The sequence below is a fragment of the Macrobrachium nipponense genome, chromosome 44 (genome assembly GCF_015104395.2).
Source record: "Macrobrachium nipponense isolate FS-2020 chromosome 44, ASM1510439v2, whole genome shotgun sequence".
NCBI lineage: Eukaryota > Metazoa > Arthropoda > Malacostraca > Decapoda > Palaemonidae > Macrobrachium > Macrobrachium nipponense.
This window is the reverse complement of record NC_087221.1, coordinates 11,555,187-11,575,186: the sequence shown is the minus strand read 5'-3', so window position 1 is coordinate 11,575,186 and position 20,000 is coordinate 11,555,187. Positions and strand designations below refer to the sequence as shown.

The following is a 20,000-nucleotide window of genomic DNA, read 5'->3' as shown; positions in this document are numbered from 1 at the left end:
ACGTTCAACCCATAGGGCAGAGCCGTATAATATCCAGCTTTCAATACTGCAATAAAATTGGTCTTTCTTTGGTTCACGTTCAAACCGATAACAGATATGTAAATTTTGATTACTTTTGTAAGCTGCCAATTTTTTCGCTTGCCATTCTTTTGCTCGCTCTTCAATTAAAATTCCGCTTATATGAAAGCATGCAGACCTCGGAGGACGTGTAGAAATGGTGTACAGGAAAAGAGTACACCTTTGCTATCATAAGCACTGAATGACATTCTATCTTGTCGACTAATACTAACTATTACAATATTACAATACATTCAAAGTAGTAATAATATATGCAATAATATTTATATATATATATATATATATATATATATATATATATATATATATATATATATATATGATAAGCACTGAATGACATTCTATCTTGTCAACTAATACTAACTATTACAATATTCAATACATTCGAAGTAGCAATATTATGCATGATATATATATATATATATATATATATATATATATATATATATACATATATATATATAATCACATACATACATGTGTAAATATAATATATAGATGAAACGCCTATTAAAGGATTGTGGACTCCTTGGTAGGAAGAAATAGTCCCCTGATATTATTCTTGCTGAAAGTGGCGGAATAAGATTATATTCATTAGCTAGCGTGGTGTATAAGTCACCAGAAGGCCGAGGACATGAAATTTTGTAGTCCAATCCTTTGAATGTTTATGAGAAACCCAGAAAAAAATAGAATAATGCACCTTAGGGTTTTGAATACAAGAAAAGGATGTTTTGGCAAAGGGTGAAACAAAGGAGGAGGGGCATTAAGGGTAGAATTGTGGGGGGAGGGGGTGGCAATGATTGTGTTTGTGGTAAATCAGGGGTGAAGAGCAAGAATCGGTGTAGCACTTGTAGTATCAGTAATGTTAGTTTGGAAGTAGTAGAAGTAAGATTCAGGATGGCAAGCGAATATTGAAAACTCTTTATTTGTTAGGGTACAGCCACGAAACAAACTCACACAAACACAAACACAAACACAAACACACACACACACACACACACACACACATATATATATAAATATATATATGTGTGTGTGTGTGTGTGTGTGTGTGTGTGTGTGTGCGGTTGAGTGCAGATGACTTGAAGGTAAGCGTATTTATATTCATGCAATGAGATTGCCAATATACAAGAGGTGAGCCGTCTTCCTAGACACACGGCGCACATATATTTGTATTATTTATGAATTTACGGATCTTGACTTGCATTCACCACATTCAGGACATATAAATATACATGTATGTGTATATGTATATATATCTAATAAAATGAGCCCACAAAAACACCAAAATATAGAAAATAAGTACTATATTTCAGAGACTGCTGTGTCTCTCTCTTCAGGTAACTTTTCTCATTCATTACCTACCTGAGGAGAGAGACAGCAGTCTCTGAAATATAGTAATTACTTTCTATATTTTGGCGTTTTTATGGGCCTTTTCTATTAGATGAAATTCTGTTGTAACAACATTTTTATCAGCCATATACAGTGTTACTATATATATTATAAATATATATATATAATATATATATACATAAATAAATATAATAAATATATATATTATATTTATAAACATGAGAATGAGCTCATCCTATTAATGAGGAAAGTACGTTCAGTTGAAATGTACTCACAGCTGCCGCAGCGTAAGATCCATCGATGACGTCGACATTGACCAGGTATATAACCAGGAGGACGATCTTGAGAACTAAATCGACCCCGTTGACCATAATCAGGGATTTCTGTCTCTGTCGGTACGAATACCTCTGGTAGGCCACTTCCAGCTGGTGGTCCCGAAAGCTGCCAAGAAAAAACGATGCAGGATGATTATTATTTTTCTCTCAGTCTTGTTTTTATTTCTACACAAACACACCGCGTAAACAACAAAACACGCACGAACAAACGCATGCATATATATGCATACATACATACATATATATATATATATATATATATATAAATATATATACATATATATACATATATATACATACATTATATATATATTATATATATATATATACATAATATATATATATATATATATATATATATATATATATATATATATATGTAAATAAATTCTTCTGCTAAAACAGGTTAAGGGTGGAAGTGAGTCCACCGTATTATAATCTTTAGTTTTAAACCAGAATGTTTTAACGGGCCTTTTTATACTTTAGATTATATATATATATATATATATATATATATATTATATATATATATATATATATATATATATACACATACTATATATTGCACCCGTGTGTGTCTATGCTTTTATTGTTTGAAAAATCGACTAAGGATTGTTTAAAAATTACGGTAGTAAATATCGTGAATTTCACGCTAAAATATATACTGTGCTTATTAACAGAGGGAGTCGGTGAAGCAGAAGGGAAAATGAACCAGAGATTTAAGGGGAAGCGGGAAAATGGAAGCAAGGGGAGAGGCTTTGGTCTGCAACGAGGCCTTATCATCAGTGTCCAGATGACACTTGCGTTACCCTTGTTAGTTCCCGGCTCTCTTCTCTCTCTCTCTCGTCTCTGTCTCTCTTCTCATCTCTCATCTCTCTCTCTCTCTCTATATCTCTCTCTCTCATATTAATTATAGACCAATAATAATAATATATATTAATATATAATAATATATTATATACCACAATATCATTATATAATTATATATACATAGATAAATAAATAAAAATAAGTAATTAGGCAAACAAACATATATACATACATACACACAAACATTTAAATACATCTTAGTTTAACCAGACCACTGAGCTGATGAACAGCTCTCCTAGGGCTGGTCCGAAGAATTAGATTTTGTTACGTGGCCAGGAACCAATTGGTTACTTAGCAACGGGACCTAAAGCTTATTGTGGGGTCCGAACCACATTATACCGAGAAATGAATTTCTAATCACCAGAAATATATTCCTCTGATTTTGCACCGCCACCAACCCGCTCTTCCAATGTGGAACTAATACATGAAGCAAATTACTATATGGTCATTGATATTAAAAAGGGATTACGATGATGAGCTGCACTAAATGAGAGTGGTGGTCCGTCCCACCTGCAGATTTTATTAACACGACATTGAACGGAAACATACAGGAGATCGTTGTTGTTATTATTATTATTATTATTATTATTATTATTATTATTATTATTATTATTATTAGTGAATGGCACATTTTGTGGGGATGAGGCTGAACTCCAATAAAATGAAAACACTATTGATTAGCATATCTCTATGTCTCATACTGATCTTCCAAACCATCCTCCTCTTCAGCGTAGATGCCTTCAAGTGGATGGGACTCTGCTGAATGAGTTTCAAACTTTGATATACATGGCGTAACTTTTGAATAACATCTTAATTTTCTTAGAAATATTTAATGAAAGTTCAGCTAATGAAGCATGGGAGTTAAGCATTATACGTAAGGCATCATATTTGCAGCAGTGATATAATCAAAGCAGCTTGTTTCAAGTCATTTGTCTTTCCTCGACTAGAATACAGTAGTTCGCATCGGTAGTTTCCGTTTCTAACACCTGCAGTTATGAGTTGGACCATGAGCCTATGGTCTCTTCTTTGTCGATTTTTTGTAAGTCATATTTTAATGGAGAATTTTTGCCATCACAGTTGATCCCCGATTCTCTTTTTCTGCTAAGAGCGAAAAGATCTGAACAGCAGGACCAACCGATATGCAGTAAATGTGCCATCGCTATCGAACTTTTCAGTTCCAGAGGTCCTTTATTCCTCACTTTGCTGGACTATGAAAGTCTCCCTGAGGATACTGTGCAATTAGAACGTCAAAAGTTCTTGCGAAGAGGGAACGCATTGCTGCCATAAATTAATAATTTAACTATATTTTTAGTTACTTATTCATTTATTTGTCTGTTTTTCTTTTCTGATAACTGGTCTCTTCTTTCTGTATTTCGTATTATCTTCTGAGAATTCTTTCAAATGAACACTATATTCTATGGAAGCTGAAATTTCAAGCCAATGGCACCTGTAGGCTTGTTTCATACGAATAGGGTTTTATATTCTCAATAATAATAATAATAATAATAATAATAATAATAATAATAATAATAATAATAATAATAATAATAATAATAATAATAACAACAACAACAATAATAATGTGTGGCGCCGTGGCAGAGAGGGTTAGGTCGTCAATCGACAGGTTAAGCAACATTGGGGCTGGTCAATTGTTGGATGGGTGACCACTCTCCTCGGCGTTGATTCCTTGGGAAAGGATCTTTACCATAATTTCCTCAGTCTACTCAGCTGTAAATGAGTATCTATCCCTGATGGGGTAGGGTCCAGCTATGGGTTAAATAGCAAATCTCAGCAATGATGGAAAGAAATGAAGGAATAAACGACAACGACGTAAATGGAACCTCTGGCAACAGAGGAGCTTCATCCGGCAGCCAGGTATTCAACCCAATTGAAGGGGAAGACGGTCAGGTACTTGGAGGTCGTCATCCAGCAACTGACTACCACAACGACAGTAACCAACAGACTGAGACTGGAGCTACAGAAGCAAACCAAAGTAAGAAATGGACAAGAGAAGAAAATAAGGAAATATGGAGATGCTACATCAGAAGCAACCCGACGGAGAGAGGATATAGACGAAGGTTGGTCAACATCTGGAATGAGAGGAATAAAAAAAAAAAAAAAAAAAAAAAAAAAAAAAAAAAAAAAAAAAAAAAAAAACCACCCCCTAAACAGAGCAGAGGCTGGCAGACCAAGTAAGGAACATAAAGAAAAAGAACTGGCTCTCCCCAACAGAAAGAGAAGAACTGGAAAGGGAATTGTCACACGACAACCAATTACACGAAGACGAACTGAGAGACGATGAAACACCGACGAAGTAACAGAGAGAACGGAATGGGTAGAAAAGATTAGACAATGGATGGAGCCAGATACAGAGAGAACAAAGATCCCCTCCATGAAAGACTACAACACCAAGAAATTAAGGGAGAAAACAAGTGAGGTCAATGAAATAATGGGCATAATACACACCACCAGTATCACAGAAACAAATAACTTGGCATATGCAGGAGCAAGATTAGTAGCAGAACTGATGGGGATTCGAACACCAACACCACCAGCACAACCAACCCAACAGAAACTAAAACAGCAACCTCCTTGGAAAAGGCGCCTGCAAAAGCAAATCATGGTGATGAGATCTGACTTGAGTAAACTGAAAGAGATGGCAGAAAAAAGGCTACAAAGCAAGAAAACAAGGGAGGAACTCAACGAGAAATACAAAGTACAAGAGAGGGGACTAAACAACACAATAGAAGATGTAAAACAGAGGCTTAAGGCCAAAGCACATAAGATCCAACGGTACATGAACAGGAATAAGGGATACCAACAGAACAAACTATTCGAAACCAACCAGAAAAGACTATACAGCCAACTAAGAGGGGAAGACAACCACCAACAAATTCTTGAACCCGACCTAAGTAAGAGACTCTGGGAAAACATATGGAGCAATCCGGTATCACACAACAAACATGCAACATGGCTCCAGGAAGTCAAGGAAGAACAAACAGGGAGAATAAAACAAAGATTCACAGAGATCACGACAGACACAGTCAGACACCAACTAAAGAAAATGCCAAACTGGAAAGCCCCAGGTCCCGATGAAGTCCATGGATACTGGCTCAAAAACTTCAAGGCCCTACACCCATGAATAGCAGAACAATTCATGCATTGTATCTCAAATCGCCATGCACTCAAATGGATGACTACAGGAAGAACAACCTTAGTACAAAAAGACAAGAGTAAGGGAAATATAGCCAGTAACTACAGGCCTATCACCTGCCTACCAATAATGTGGAAGTCATTAACATGTATCATCAGTGAAAGGCTATACAATTACCTAGAGGAGACAAACACCATCCCCAACCAACAGAAAGGCTGCAGAAGGAAGTGTAGGGGCACAAAGACCAGCTCCTGATAGACCAAATGGTAATGAAGAACAGTAGGAGAAGGAAAACCAACCTAAGCATGGCATGGATAGACTATAAGAAAGCCTTCGACATGATACCACACACATGGCTAATAGAATGCCTGAAAATATATGGGGCAGAGGAAAACACCATCAGCTTCCTCAAAAATACAATGCGCAACTGAAATACAATACTTACAAGCTCTGGAATAAGACTAGCAGAGGTTAATATCAGGAGAGGGATCTTCCAGGGCGACTCACTGTCCCCACTTCTCTTCGTAGTAGCCATGATTCCCATGACAAAAGTACTACAGAAGATGGATGCCGGGTACCAACTCAAGAAAAGAGGCAACAGAATCAACCATCTGATGTTCATGGACGACATCAAGCTGTATGGTAAGAGCATCAAGGAAATAGATACCCTAATCCAGACTGTAAGGATTGTATCTGGGGACATCAGGATGGAGTTTGGAATGAAAAATGCGCCTTAGTCAACATACAAAAAGGCAAAGTAACGAGAACTGAAGGAATAAAGGTACCAGATGGGAGCAACATCAAACACATAGATGAGACTGGATACAAATACCTGGGAATAATGGAAGGAGGGGATATAAAACACCAAGAGATAAAGGACACGATCAAGAAAGAATATATGCAGAGACTCAAGGCGATACTCAAGTCAAAACTCAACGCCGGAAATATGATAAAAGCCATAAACATATGGGCAGTGCCAGTAATCAGATACAGCGCATGAATAGTGGAATGGACGAAGGCAGAACTCCGCAGCATAGATCAGAAAACCAGGAAACATATGACAATACACAAAGCACTGCACCCAAGAGCAAATACGGACAGACTATACATAACACGAAAGGAAGGAGGGGAGAGGACTACTAAGTATAGAGGACTGCGTCAACATCAAGAACAGAGCACTGGGGCAATATCTGAAAACCAGTGAAGACGAGTGGCTCAAGAGTGCATGGGAAGAAGAACTGATAAAAGTAGACGAAGACCCAGAATATACAGAGACAGGAGAATGACAGACAGAACAGAGGACTGGCACAACAAACCAATGCACGGACAATACATGAGATAGACTAAAGAACTAGCCAGCGATGACACATGGCAATGGCTACAGAGGGGAGAGCTAAAGAAGGAAACTGAAGGAATGATAATAGCGGCACAAGATCAGGCCCTAAGAACCAGATATGTTCAAAGAACGATAGACGGAAATAACATCTCTCCCATATGTAGGAAGTGCAATACGAAAAATGAAACCATAAACCACATAGCAAGCGAATGCCCGGCACTTGCACAGAACCAGTACAAAAAGAGGCATGATTCAGTTGCAAAAGCCCTCCTCTGGAGCCTGTGCAAGAAACATCAGCTACCTTGCAGTAATAAGTGGTATGAGCACCACCTGAATGAGTGATAGAAAACGATCAGGCAAAGATCCTCTGGGACTACGGTATCAGAACGGATAGGGTGATACGTGCAAATAGACCAGACGTGACGTTGATTGACAAACCAAGAGGAAAGTATCACTCATTGATGTCGCAATACCATGGGACACCAGAGTTGAAGAGAAAGAGAGGGAAAAAATGGATAAGTATCAAGATCTGAAAATAGAAATAAAAAGGATATGGGATATGCCAGTGGAAATCGTATTCATAATCATAGGAGCACTAGGCACGATCCCAAGATCTCTGAAAAGGAATCTAGAAAAACTAGACGTTGAAGTAGCTCCAGGACTCATGCAGAAGAGTGTGATCCTAGAAACGGCGCACATAGTAAGAAAAGTGATGGACTCCTAATGAGGCAGGATGCAACCCGGAACCCCACACTATAAATACCACCCAGTCGAATTGGAGGACTGTGACAGAGCAAAAAAAAAAAAATAAATAATAATGATAATAATAATAATAATAATATATTGTGTATCACTCCTCTAATTCGACTTGGTGATATTTAGATTTGGAATGTGGGGTTCTGGGTTGCATCCTGCCTCCTTAGGAGTCCATCACTTTTCTTACTATGTGCGCTGTTTCTAGAAGCACACTCTTCTGCATGAGGCCTGGAGCTACTTCAGCCTCTAGTTTTTCTAGATTCCCTTTCAGGGATCTTGGGATCGTGCCTAGTGTTCCTATGATTATGGATACAATTTCCACTGGCATATCCCATACCCTTCTTATTTGTATTTTCAGGTCTTGATACTTATCCATTTTTTTTCCCTCTCTTTCTCTTTAACTCTAGTATCCCATGGTATTGCGACATCAATGAGTGATACTTTCCTCTTGGTTTGTCAATCAACGTCACGTCTGGTATATTTGCACGTATCACCCTATCTGTTCTAATACCATAGTCCAGAGACCTTTGCCTTTGGTGCTAGTACCACTTATTACTGCAAGATAGCTGCTGTTTCTTGAACAGGCTCCAGTGGAGGCCTTTTGCAACTGAATCATGCCTCTTTTTGTACTGGTTCTGTGCAAGTGCCGGACATTCGCTTGCTATGTGGTTTATGGTTTCGTTTTTCATATTGCACTTCCTGCTTAAGGGTGAGATGTTATTTCCATCTATCGTTCTTTGAACATCTCTGGTCCTTAGGGCTTGATCTTGTGCCGCTGTCATAATTCCTTCAGTTACCTTCTTGAGCTCTCTGTAGCCATTGCCATGTTTCATCGCTGGCCTGTTCTTTCGTCTGCCTCATGTACTGTCCGTGCATTAGTTTGTTACGCCATTCCTCTGTTCTGTTTGTCATTCTCCTGTCTGTATATTTCGGGGTCTTCGTCTACGTTTATCAGCTCTTCTTCCCATGCACTCTTGAGCCACTCGTTTTCACTGGTTTTCAGATATTGCCCCAGTGCTCTGTTATCAATGTTGACGCAGTCCTCTATGCTTAGTAGCCCTCTCCCTCCTTCCTTTTGCGTTATGTATAGTCTGTCCGTATTTGCTCATGGGCGTATTATTATTATTATTATTATTATTATATTATTATTGTTATTATTATTATTATTATTATTATTATTATTATTATTATGTGACAAATAATAGCAATAAACTTAACTAACAACAATCTACAAAAAAGAAAAGAAAGTACACATACAAAAAAGGCAGGGCATACATTAGAGAGGGTTAAATGTAAACAAAAAAGAATACAAGACAGCAAATACAAAGTTAGTGAATACGTTAAACTGACTATGACAAAGGAACAGGATACTGGGCCCTAATAATGTTTTTCCAGGTGTAGGTATTATTTAGTAGGTCATGAACATCAACAATGCAATTTTCTGCCTAGTGGAACTTGAGAAAAACAGAATGCCAAAAATTTTCCAATACATTTTCTATATAAACTGTTATAGGATCCTTATTATGGCACCCTATAAGCAAAACGCAATATTTAAAGGAACTGTACAATACAAGAATGCTTGCATTTCATTATAGGCATCGGTAGCCCTCTTGTTCTTTATAAGATGTAGAAATTTCAACTTAATTTTAAAATATCCCTTTTCAAAACTTCATCATACTGCGGGGTCCCGAGGGCCATATAACAATGATTAAAAGAAACCTGAATCTATCCATTTACACTGTGTAAAGCTTCTTATTTCTCCATCAGTAGCTTTAGAGATGATTTTTCAGTGACTCCACTCTTCTTTCACAAATTCCCAAATTCATCCAGTGATGAGAGGAATTGTTTTTATTTTTTTTTTTGGGGGGAGGGGGGGGGGAGGTTTAAAACCGGATTCCATGTTCACTTGGATGTTTTCCCAAGTTTCGGTGACAATGGCCAATTGGTTCCTACGAAGTTGAAAATGTAAAGGTTGCAGACAACAGACGGACAAAGTTTGATCAGAAAAGCCAGTGACTCAGGCAAAACGAAAAAATCCACAAAAGTTATTTCATAAGACCTTGCCTTTTCCAAATAAACAAAATATTAATTCTCTTTCTCACACAATAGAGCACGAAAATCTCCAAACTGCTATTTAGAGAACTTCACGTTATTCCTTCTCAAAAGTTAACAAAATAAAAATAAAAATGACTTTCACTTCCGTATTATATCGTAGAAACAAAATATATAATATAATAAAATAATGGGATAAAAACAAGTTGAAAAACTGAAACCGAAAAATAAAAGTCACAAAATAATAAGGTGACAGAAATATTTTCTTGTTTTCCACGAAGTCAGAAAGGAAGGAGAGTGCATCTGGGTTGTGACCCCAAGATCCGAACAGTCATAACGATATGACCTTTTTTTGCAGCAAGTTGCAGCTGTTCTGGAGGAAAATAAAAATAAAAAGTGTTCCTACGGCCCAAGACACGGTTCCTGCTCGTACAGTTCATAATCTCTTTTTTACTTGATTTCTTTTCCCTTCCGGTGTTCGCAAGTGCAGGGGCGTGTGTAAGTGCTTTGTGTCTAGCTCCCTGAGAGGGATATGTGACAGTCCTCAGCTTATAGGATTTTTGTGACAAAATATATACTGTATTTGTCTAACTGTGATTAAAAAAAATAGATCATTATTATATAAAACAAACAACAAAAGATCGGTTATTCAAAACATCATTGACAAGACATCCCGCCATTTAGCCTAAGCTAAGAAAAAAGTAGAAGAAAAATGAAATTATGAGAACAAAGTAATCTTGTTGTGGGCGAATTTTCGATCTCAATACAGAACAAATGAGAAAACAGTTTGCATAAGACGCACTTCTATGAGTGAGAGCGTTCCCCTGTTGTAGTTTTTAAATTCTCAATATAATTATGACGAGATTAATATTCAAGAATGCCTCACCCTCACCAGATGCCAGTACTATACGATAACTAAATATCATACTTTGACTCGCACATTAATATCCATTGCTGATATTGTGATGATTAATATTCAAATGCGGCTTTCGATGATAATAGTCATCTTATTTCCGGCAGGTTTTTACTTCATTCTCATATCACCAACTCATTTCCAACTGCGTTCCATTACGTTCAGCCTTCCTCTATAATGCGTAAAATTCGCAGCAATTTGAAATGTAAATAATCAACCGTTCTTTTCCTCTCCAAATTTCTCTCCTAGACACGCAAAAAAAAAAAAAAAAAAAAAAAAAAAAAAAAAAAAAAAAAAAAAAAAAAAAAAAAAATAAAAAAAAAAAAAAAAAAAAAAAAAAAAAGAAATAAAATAAAATAAGATGTACAAATACATCTTGATTAGGACGGCCCTCATTGCTATTCAAGTTATTGGAGATTATTCCCTCTTTATTTCAGCTCAGGTTCTTGCTCACTGGTGAGTCCCTCATTTAACAGTGACATGAAAATGACAGAGATTTGGTGGACCTCTACCCAAGGGTCTCTTGTGCCCAGGATATATTCATTCAATTGCTCTCCAGGGGCGAGCTTTGTCTTATACAAGTTCCAGAAAAGCTCGCCAGAGAAACTGATACAAAATACTTGCAGCTTCCAGAGAAGCTCCCCATGCTCCTCAGTTTTCTTGGCTAAACTTGATTTGCAAGTTCCCAACTGAATTTTGCAGTTCCCAAAGAGAAGCTCCCTACATTCCTCAATTTTCTTGCAACTTGATTTGGCGCTTCAAGAGAAGCCCTTACGCTCCCTCAATTTCTTGGCCAACTGATTTGGCAGCTCCAGAGAAGAACCTTGCGCTTCCTCAATTTCTTGGCCAACGTTTGCGATTCAAGAGAAGTCCTACGTTCCTCAATTTCTTGGCCAACTGATTTGGCGTTTCCAGAGAAGCTCCTTGCGCTCCTCAATTTCTTGGCCAACTGATTTGCAGCTTCCAGAGAAGCTCCTTGCACTCCTCAATTTCTTGGCCAACTGATTTGCAGCTTCCAGAGAAGCTCCTACGTTCCTCAATTTCTTGGCCAACTGATTTGGCGCTTCCAGTGAAGCTCCTTACGCTCCCCAGTTTCTAGGCCAACTGATTTGCAGCTCCCAGAGAAGCTCCTTGCGCTCCTCAATTTCTTGGCCAACTGATTTGCAGATTCAAGAGAAGCTCCTTGCGCTCCTCAATTTCTGGCCTACTGATATGCAGCTTCCAGAGAAGCTCCTTGCGCTCCTTAATTTCTTGGCCAACTGATTTTTCAGCTCCCAGAAGAAGCTCCTTGCGCTCCTCAATTTCTTGGCCAACTGATTTGCAGCTCCCAGAGAAGCTCCTTACGCTCCTCAATTTCTTGGCCAACTGATTTGGAGCTTCCAGAGAAGCTCCTACGTTCCTCAATTTCTTGGCCAACTGATTTGCAGCTCCCAGAGAAGCTCCTTGCGCTCCTCAATTTCTTGGCCAACTGATTTGCAGATTCAAGAGAAGCTCCTACGTTCCTCAATTTCTTGGCCAACTGATTTGCAGCTTCCAGAGAAGCTCCTTACGCTCCTCAATTTCTTGGCCAACTGATTTGCAGCTCCCAGAGAAGCTCCTTGCGCTCCTCAATTTCTTGGCCAACTGATTTGCAGCTTCCAGAGAAGCTCCTTACGCTCCTCAATTTCTTGGCCAACTGATTTGGCGCTTCCAGAGAAGCTCCTTACGCTCCTCAATTTCTTGGCCAACTGATTTGGCGCTTCCAGAGAAGCTCCTTACGCTTCTCAGTTTCTAGGCCAACTGATTTGCAGCTCCCAGAGAAGCTCCTTGCGCTCCTCAATTTCTTGGCCAACTGATTTGCAGATTCAAGAGAAGCTCCTACGTTCCTTAATTTCTGGCCAACTGATTTAGCGCTTCCAGAGAAGCTCCTTACGCTCCTCAATTTCTTTCTTGGCCAACTAATTTGGAGCTTCCAGAGAAGCTCCTACGTTCCTCAAATTCTTGGCCAACTGATTTGCAGCTTCCAGAGAGGCTCCTTACGCTCCTCAATTTCTTGCCCAACTGATTTGGCGCTTCCAGAGAGGCTTCTTACGCTCCTCAATTTCTTGGCCAACTGATTTGGCGCTTCCAGAGAAGCTCCTTACGCTCCTCAATTTCTTGGCCAACTGATTTGCAGCTTCCAGAGAAGCTCCTTGCGCTCCTCAATTTCTTGGCCAACTGATTTGGAGCTTCCAGAGAAGCTCCTACGTTTCTCAAATTCTTGGCCGACTGATTTGCAGCTTCCTGAGAAGCTCCTACGTTTCTCAAATTCTTGGCCGACTGATTTGCAGCTTCCTGAGAAGCTCCCCATACGATTCAGATTGTTGTCCAACTGATGCCAACTATCTGCAGCTTCCACAGACGCTGCCTATGCTCCTCAGTTTCTTGGCCAACTGATGCCAACTATTTACAGCTTACAGAGACGTTCGTGTGCTGCAGTTTGTTTGGCCAACTGTTACCAAATAGTTGCAGCTCCCAGAGAAGCTCCCCAAGCAACTCAGTTTGTTTGGCCAACTAAGGGTAGCTATTTGCTGTTACTGATATTTAAAATACTAATTTCAGTAATAAGAGATATCTCTAGGTTTTAATAGATATTTATGATACGAAGCTACTTCATTAATATATGAGCGAAAATGATGAGGACGATAATGATGAGAAGAACTAATAAAGCGAGTCAAAATCTAAAACCTCCTTAAAGAACCCACATTCATTTCGACCTCAACTGTCGAACCGTCCCCTCAAACAGAGCGGAATCAAAGTCTTTTATGCTCTCTTTCTTTCAGCCTTTGTCATTTTCTTTTCATCTCTTCGACCGCAGTTGGGGAGAGAAAAATAGGAAAGGGGGTGAATGGGCAACGACCCGATCATCCTACCCACCCACCCACCCCATTCAAGGACACCAATCCTTCCCATGACGTGCTGCGGTTAATTAAAAGTTCCTAAAGACCCCTGCTGTCCCGTCATCCAATTACAATAGCTTATAACTTTGTTCCTAATTAACCACTGGCGGGAATACTTAAATCTGGTTAACAACTTGTGGAAGGAAAAGACGCGACTCACGGAAAAGGACTTCCGTGCGAATTGCCCCTGTCTACAAAAAGGGACGGCGACGAACGCCATTCTGGCACTGGATTTCAGGTGTACCTGCTTATTGGCCCTTAATGAGTGAGGCAAAACATGAGAGTTTATTTTACCCGAACTCTCGCACACAGGCATTCAAATGTATATGTAGTATATCTATGCACAATTATATATATGTATATATATATATATATATATATATATATATATATATATATATATATATATTATATATATACACACACACACACATACTAGCCTGCAGCGCTTACCAGCGGGCAACCGACGGCCGGTATTGTTTGAACCGTAATATCATCGTTATTTTTCCTCGTAGAAAAAGAGTAAGAGCATATTTGGAATCCTCGTGAGAAGTTCTATCAGAATCATTTTTTCTTTTTTCTCTACGACTAATATTAAAGAAGTTAGCATGGCCGGATATCCGGTCGGCTATTCGAATCAAATCAGAACCAGGTTAACCCATCGCCGAATATCATAGCTATTATTCAAGGCAGAAGAAAAGTAAGAGCATATTTTGAATCCTTGTGAAACGTTCTATCAGAATCACGCATTCTTTGTTCTATACGAACAATAATAAAAAAGTTAGCATGGTCAGATATCCGGCCGGATCTCCGGATCAAAACGGTACTCAGCTATAAACCATCCCCTTAAAATCTACATATATGGCCCGACTTTGGTTTAATTCGGTCCAGTAGTTTCGGCGTCTATAGCGAACATACATAAATACATACATACATTACATGCATAGTTCGACCGTCAGCTTTATATATAAGATATATACAATATATCTTATTTATACTGTATATATGAACATATATATAATATATATATTCCTATATACAAGTATATATGTATGTATGTATGTATGTATGTATGTATGTATGTATATATATATATATATATATATATATATATATATATATAGTAATATATATATATATAATATATATATATATAAAGATATATGCCACGAAGGAAAAATAAACGAATGAGTAACTGCGAGTAAAGGATGTGGAAACGTCGAAAGGTCTCGCAGTTACTCATTCGTTTATTTTTCCTTCGTGGCATATATCTTTATTTATTATGGATTTATCACGTTCCTAACTTTCGTGATTCAGTTATATACATATATATATATATATTATATAATATATTATACATATATATATAATATATATACTATATATATATATATATATATATATCTATTTATATGATATATGATAATATATTATAATATCGATAATGAACCCCAACCCCTATTGGGTTCAACAGGTATTAATAAAAAGAAATAAATAAATAAATGAAAAAAGTATCGGGACTGAAAATGTGGCGCAATTGAGACAGACAAAGGAAGATGAAACCAAGTAACACAAAACAGAGACCTTAAGACTGATTTAAATAAAATTTGTAACTGCTTGAATACAATATTCACATAAAAATATCAGTTGCAAAGCAAAAATGTTTAAGTAAAAAAAACCATCACATATTTGATCTGAAAGTCATCAGATAAGGCAAATAGCAAACAATCAGCATAACAATCTTAAACAAAATAAGTCAGTACATCATTAACTGAAAATTAGCCATCCTTATAAGCAGGGGTGAAAATACTTAGTTTACATAAAGTATCAGTAATTGAAAATCTCACAAAAATGACAATGAAATTATTACAGTAACCTCAGTACGAACCGTTAGGAAATAGGTCATAAGAGACAACATAAAAAGATTACAATTATAGAAACAAATTGGCAAAAAGGGACCATAAAATTCAAAAGCAGGGTTAACACTTTATGCCACAAAAACACAGCATCAATTTCCCGATTACTTTAAACATTAATAAGGGAGACATGGATTAAACTTAGGCACAAAAACCCTCTGCAGTAAATGCTGCAGGAAACTCTACGCCCAGGAAACCGTGGCAACTTGCAGATATAACACCTGAGGATCCACTAACAATACCACCTGAAGACATCTACCCAGCCGGAGCTGTACACGCAACACAGACGAAGCTGCCCTTCAGGAGAACACAGACGAAGCTGCCCTCCAGGAGAACACAGATACAGCTGCCCTCCAGGAGAACACAGACGAAGCTGCCCTTCAGGAGAACACAGACGAACCTGCCCTTCAGGAGAACACAGACGAAGCTGCAACTCTGAAGCCGTGATCCTCAACATAATGCAGACGAAGCTGCTAACCCAGACAAAACTGGCTCTGCTGAACATCTTGATGCTCGCCCTTAACCCTGCAGGTCTTGTGCCATAAACCAAATAGCCATTACGGATTCCAAACGTGGCTGAACATAATTCCCATACTGCTTAACCTGTTCAGGTCTCTGTACCTGACTGACTGAAGCAGTCAGACACGGGCTGTCGGACGTTACAATATATATATATAATATATATATATATATATATATATATATATATATATATATATATATATATATATATATATATATATATATATACATAAATTTTGGAGATTCGTACACTGACCGTGTACACAGAACGCTCATCTTTTTTGTATGACATGAATACCCCCATTTCTTCTTCTACTACTACTACTACCACTACTACTATTACTACTACTACTACTACTACTACTACTACTACTACTACTGCTGCTAGTACTATTACTGATGATAATAATAATAATAATATAATAATAATAATTAATAATAATAATAAAAGTAATAATAATAATGTGAAAATTCCAAATCCTAAAGTTCTGTATCTAATTACATATTTTTGATATGATGCATTGTAATACACTGAGATAAGATAGAGGGAAGAGTGTAAACCTTTCACAGGCACATATGATATAACGTAAAAAACGTAAAACTTATTCATAAGCCCTAAACACGATTAACACATATGATTAGATAAGCTACGAAACAAAAGCAAGGGCAATGACGTCAGTAATGTATGGCAGTAACGTAAAGCCGATGGAAGGGCCAACCAAACGTCATAAAACAAAATTAATAATTAAGGAAGGAAAAATGGTGCTCAACGTAAATAGGAAATACAACTCTCCTCTTCAATGATGGAAGATCTCAAGTCTGTGAACATGGAGGCAGGAAAGAATTCTAAAGCTCAGCCGTGGAGGAAAAGCCAGTTACTGAACCTTGGCACAAAAGACTGACATACAGACTTAGGTGTGAATCCAACCGCCTACCACCGTCAAATAACATCAAATGCTCAGAATTCAACCAGTACCAAATGCTGTCCTATAATTTTAAAACTCTTATTTTAGCTTTTAAATAAAATTCATTTCATACGAAAACCTTAAGAAATTTTTAAGCCTTTATGGATCATATATTCTGCGTATTTTTCAAATGAGCTCTGCTGCTTTGTAGACAAGCCAACTTGATGTGAGTCTGAAGTTGTCGAATATCTGAACTTCGTTCTTCTCTCCGCTTTACCTTATTCCAGGAACCCGCAGACCCCTTTAATCATAAGCCGAGGGACTGTAATTAGTAACCAACCAGACTTTCGACGATTTACAGTTCCTTGAACCCCTGCTGGAAGATGTAATTAATTTCCTCCACTCTCAGCAGCGAAAAAAATGACCAAAGAAACAACAACAACAACACACTCACCCTCAGATGAGATACTAACAAGTCATTGGGAACTAACTGAAGTATAAAGACCGTGACGGGCGTATTCAAATAAAAAGTGGCCTTCTGCAATGTCGAGGCAAAAGGAAAATGTTTTCAGATTAGTTTTTTTCTGAATAATCAAGTGCGATTACATTTTCCCCTAAGCCGGATTGGTTTTAACGATAGATAAAGCATTGATTGAAATAAGTATTCTCTAGTTGTTCAACCAAATACAAATCTACTACTGGCATGAAACAATTTCCAGCACCGTCACAGAAGCCTTACAACAGCACATCTACTCTTTTACAATCACTGCTCGTTGCACATTTATTTAACACTGCAACTTTCGCCTCCCATATCTTAATGCCTTTTCCTACTAAGATCTCTGTTACACCATTTCTCCAAGTAGGTAACGTGCACGCATAGGAAGCGAATATGAGCTAGGAAGTGCTCTCGCTCCCGAAGCAGAAACTTCGTACTAAGTACTGTGAACAATGAATGTAAATTTATGGGAAAGGATTTCAACATCATAAGTTAAAAGTCTATCCGAACTGCAAAGTTTCATCATTTTTCTTCTTTTCTGGAGTTTAAACTAAAATGAACAATGCTCTGAGTAAACGCACAAAATGAATTCAAAATATCAACAAAGTGCACTTTTATATCCTCTACTTCCTGCTGGAACTGAATGCGAAGTATACGAGTTAGACCTTAAACCAGAGAAGGAATAAAAGCGATCTAGAACAGCTGGTTATATATGATGTTTAATATTCCTTCCTGCTGAATATTTACCTTCAGAAATATGAAAAATATACATAACTTTATTAATTATGACAGGGTTTCTCTCTAACGAAAATGTTCACACACACAAACACAAACACATAGTTACTAAAATTTCTACAAAGGCCTGTGAGACCTACCTGTTGGTGAGAGTGGGTAGGTAAACCCCTCTGTACACGTGTCCTCGCTTAAAAATCTGCCCAGTTGGATCGGCCTCCCGCGTTGAGTTTGTCCTGTCCACCGCTGTGAGAGAAAGAGGAAGAAAATACGCACATCAGATGAAAACGTTTTCCTTTATTCACATGAACCCTAGCAATTTTCATTATGAGTTTATGGGCGAAAATTCCACCTTTTTGTACTGTGATTTTGTATTCATTTCCTAAATGTTTACCCTTTATTATCAGTACTGTATAACTTAACAGTTTTTTTAACAACCTATCAGCTTATTTCTATATACTATTACATCCAAGTTTCGTATCCCAAACATTGCCGCGAACGAATTCTTTACAAATGAGTCTTTAACTCTATAATCATTTAGTAAGTGGAAAGATGATATTCGAAGAAATGACAGGGATTACAGAGCAGAAAATATTTAAGGATCAAAGTGACCTAACGTCACTATAATAATAAAAACACCAAAATACAACATCAAATGACACCCATTTGACTCGACGTGGAGCACCTTTTCATTATGTTACTGCGCACACACACACGCGCACTCCCACATGAACAAACATCCATAATGGAGGTGAATTCTGAGAACGAAACAAACAAGTAAAAAATGCGCCTAAGTTTCTTCGGCCCAAAAAACTCTCAGCCACGGACCATGAAACTCAGCCAAGGCCCTGTGGTGGCTTATGTTGGTGGGACCTATACCGTTGCCTGAAGTACGATTATGGCTAAATTTAACCTTAATTAAAATAAAAGCTACTGATGCTAGAGGGCAACAATTTGGTATGCTTGATGATTGGAGGGTGAATGATCAACATACCAATTTGCAGCCCTCTAGCTTCATTAGTTTTTAAGATCTGTGGCAGACGGACAGACAAAACAGGCTCAATAGTTTTCTTTTACAGAAAACTAAAAATGGAACCTGTGAGGATGAATTGTCAGATGCGTTGATTTACGACTGACTGCATGACTGATTACAAGTTATTTGGCGTGTGGAGATACGACGACACTGTTTTCGAAATACGTTCGGGAGCTATACGATAGTTTGCTACGTAGAAATATTCATAAGTTCGGAGAGAACGGAGAGGACACTGCTAACATGTTGAAATGAAAGAACTTAATATCCAGGAGACAATAGGAGTGGGGCGCAAGATTGAGGTGAGTGGCCTATACTGTGAATGCCCTAGTGATGTGCCTTCTATGTAAGTATGTGAAAAACAGAGGTGTGTGTATACATACACACATACATATGTGTGTGTGAGTGTGTGTGTAACTGACCTGCCTTAATGTATAACTACATCAGATGTAGTGGAAACATTCGGTACACTCATTCTCAACAAGCCCAAGAAAGAAACTGATAATATGCAGAGCAATCAAAAAATTAATTTTAGAAAAGGCAGGAGCTGCACGTATCTATTTGTGTAATGACATACTGTGCCGTAATGTAAGGAATACGTAAACATAAATCCCTTCTGATGGTCTTTTGTTGT

The 20,000-nt window shown here is 37.8% G+C and overlaps 1 protein-coding gene across 5 annotated transcripts in view; it reads right to left on the bottom strand.

The window, feature by feature from the left end:
* The window catches only part of LOC135204025 (adenylate cyclase type 8-like), a 973,771-nt gene that overhangs the window by 188,449 nt on the left and 765,322 nt on the right, over positions 1–20,000 (bottom strand). For all 5 annotated transcript variants that reach the window (XM_064233960.1, XM_064233961.1, XM_064233964.1 and 2 more), the window contains exons 6-7: positions 18,480–18,582; positions 1,707–1,872 (exon numbers count right to left, since the gene is read on the bottom strand). In XM_064233960.1, coding sequence (XP_064090030.1) covers positions 1,707–1,872; positions 18,480–18,582 — 269 coding nt within the window. The remainder of the gene's footprint in view (positions 1–1,706; positions 1,873–18,479; positions 18,583–20,000) is intronic.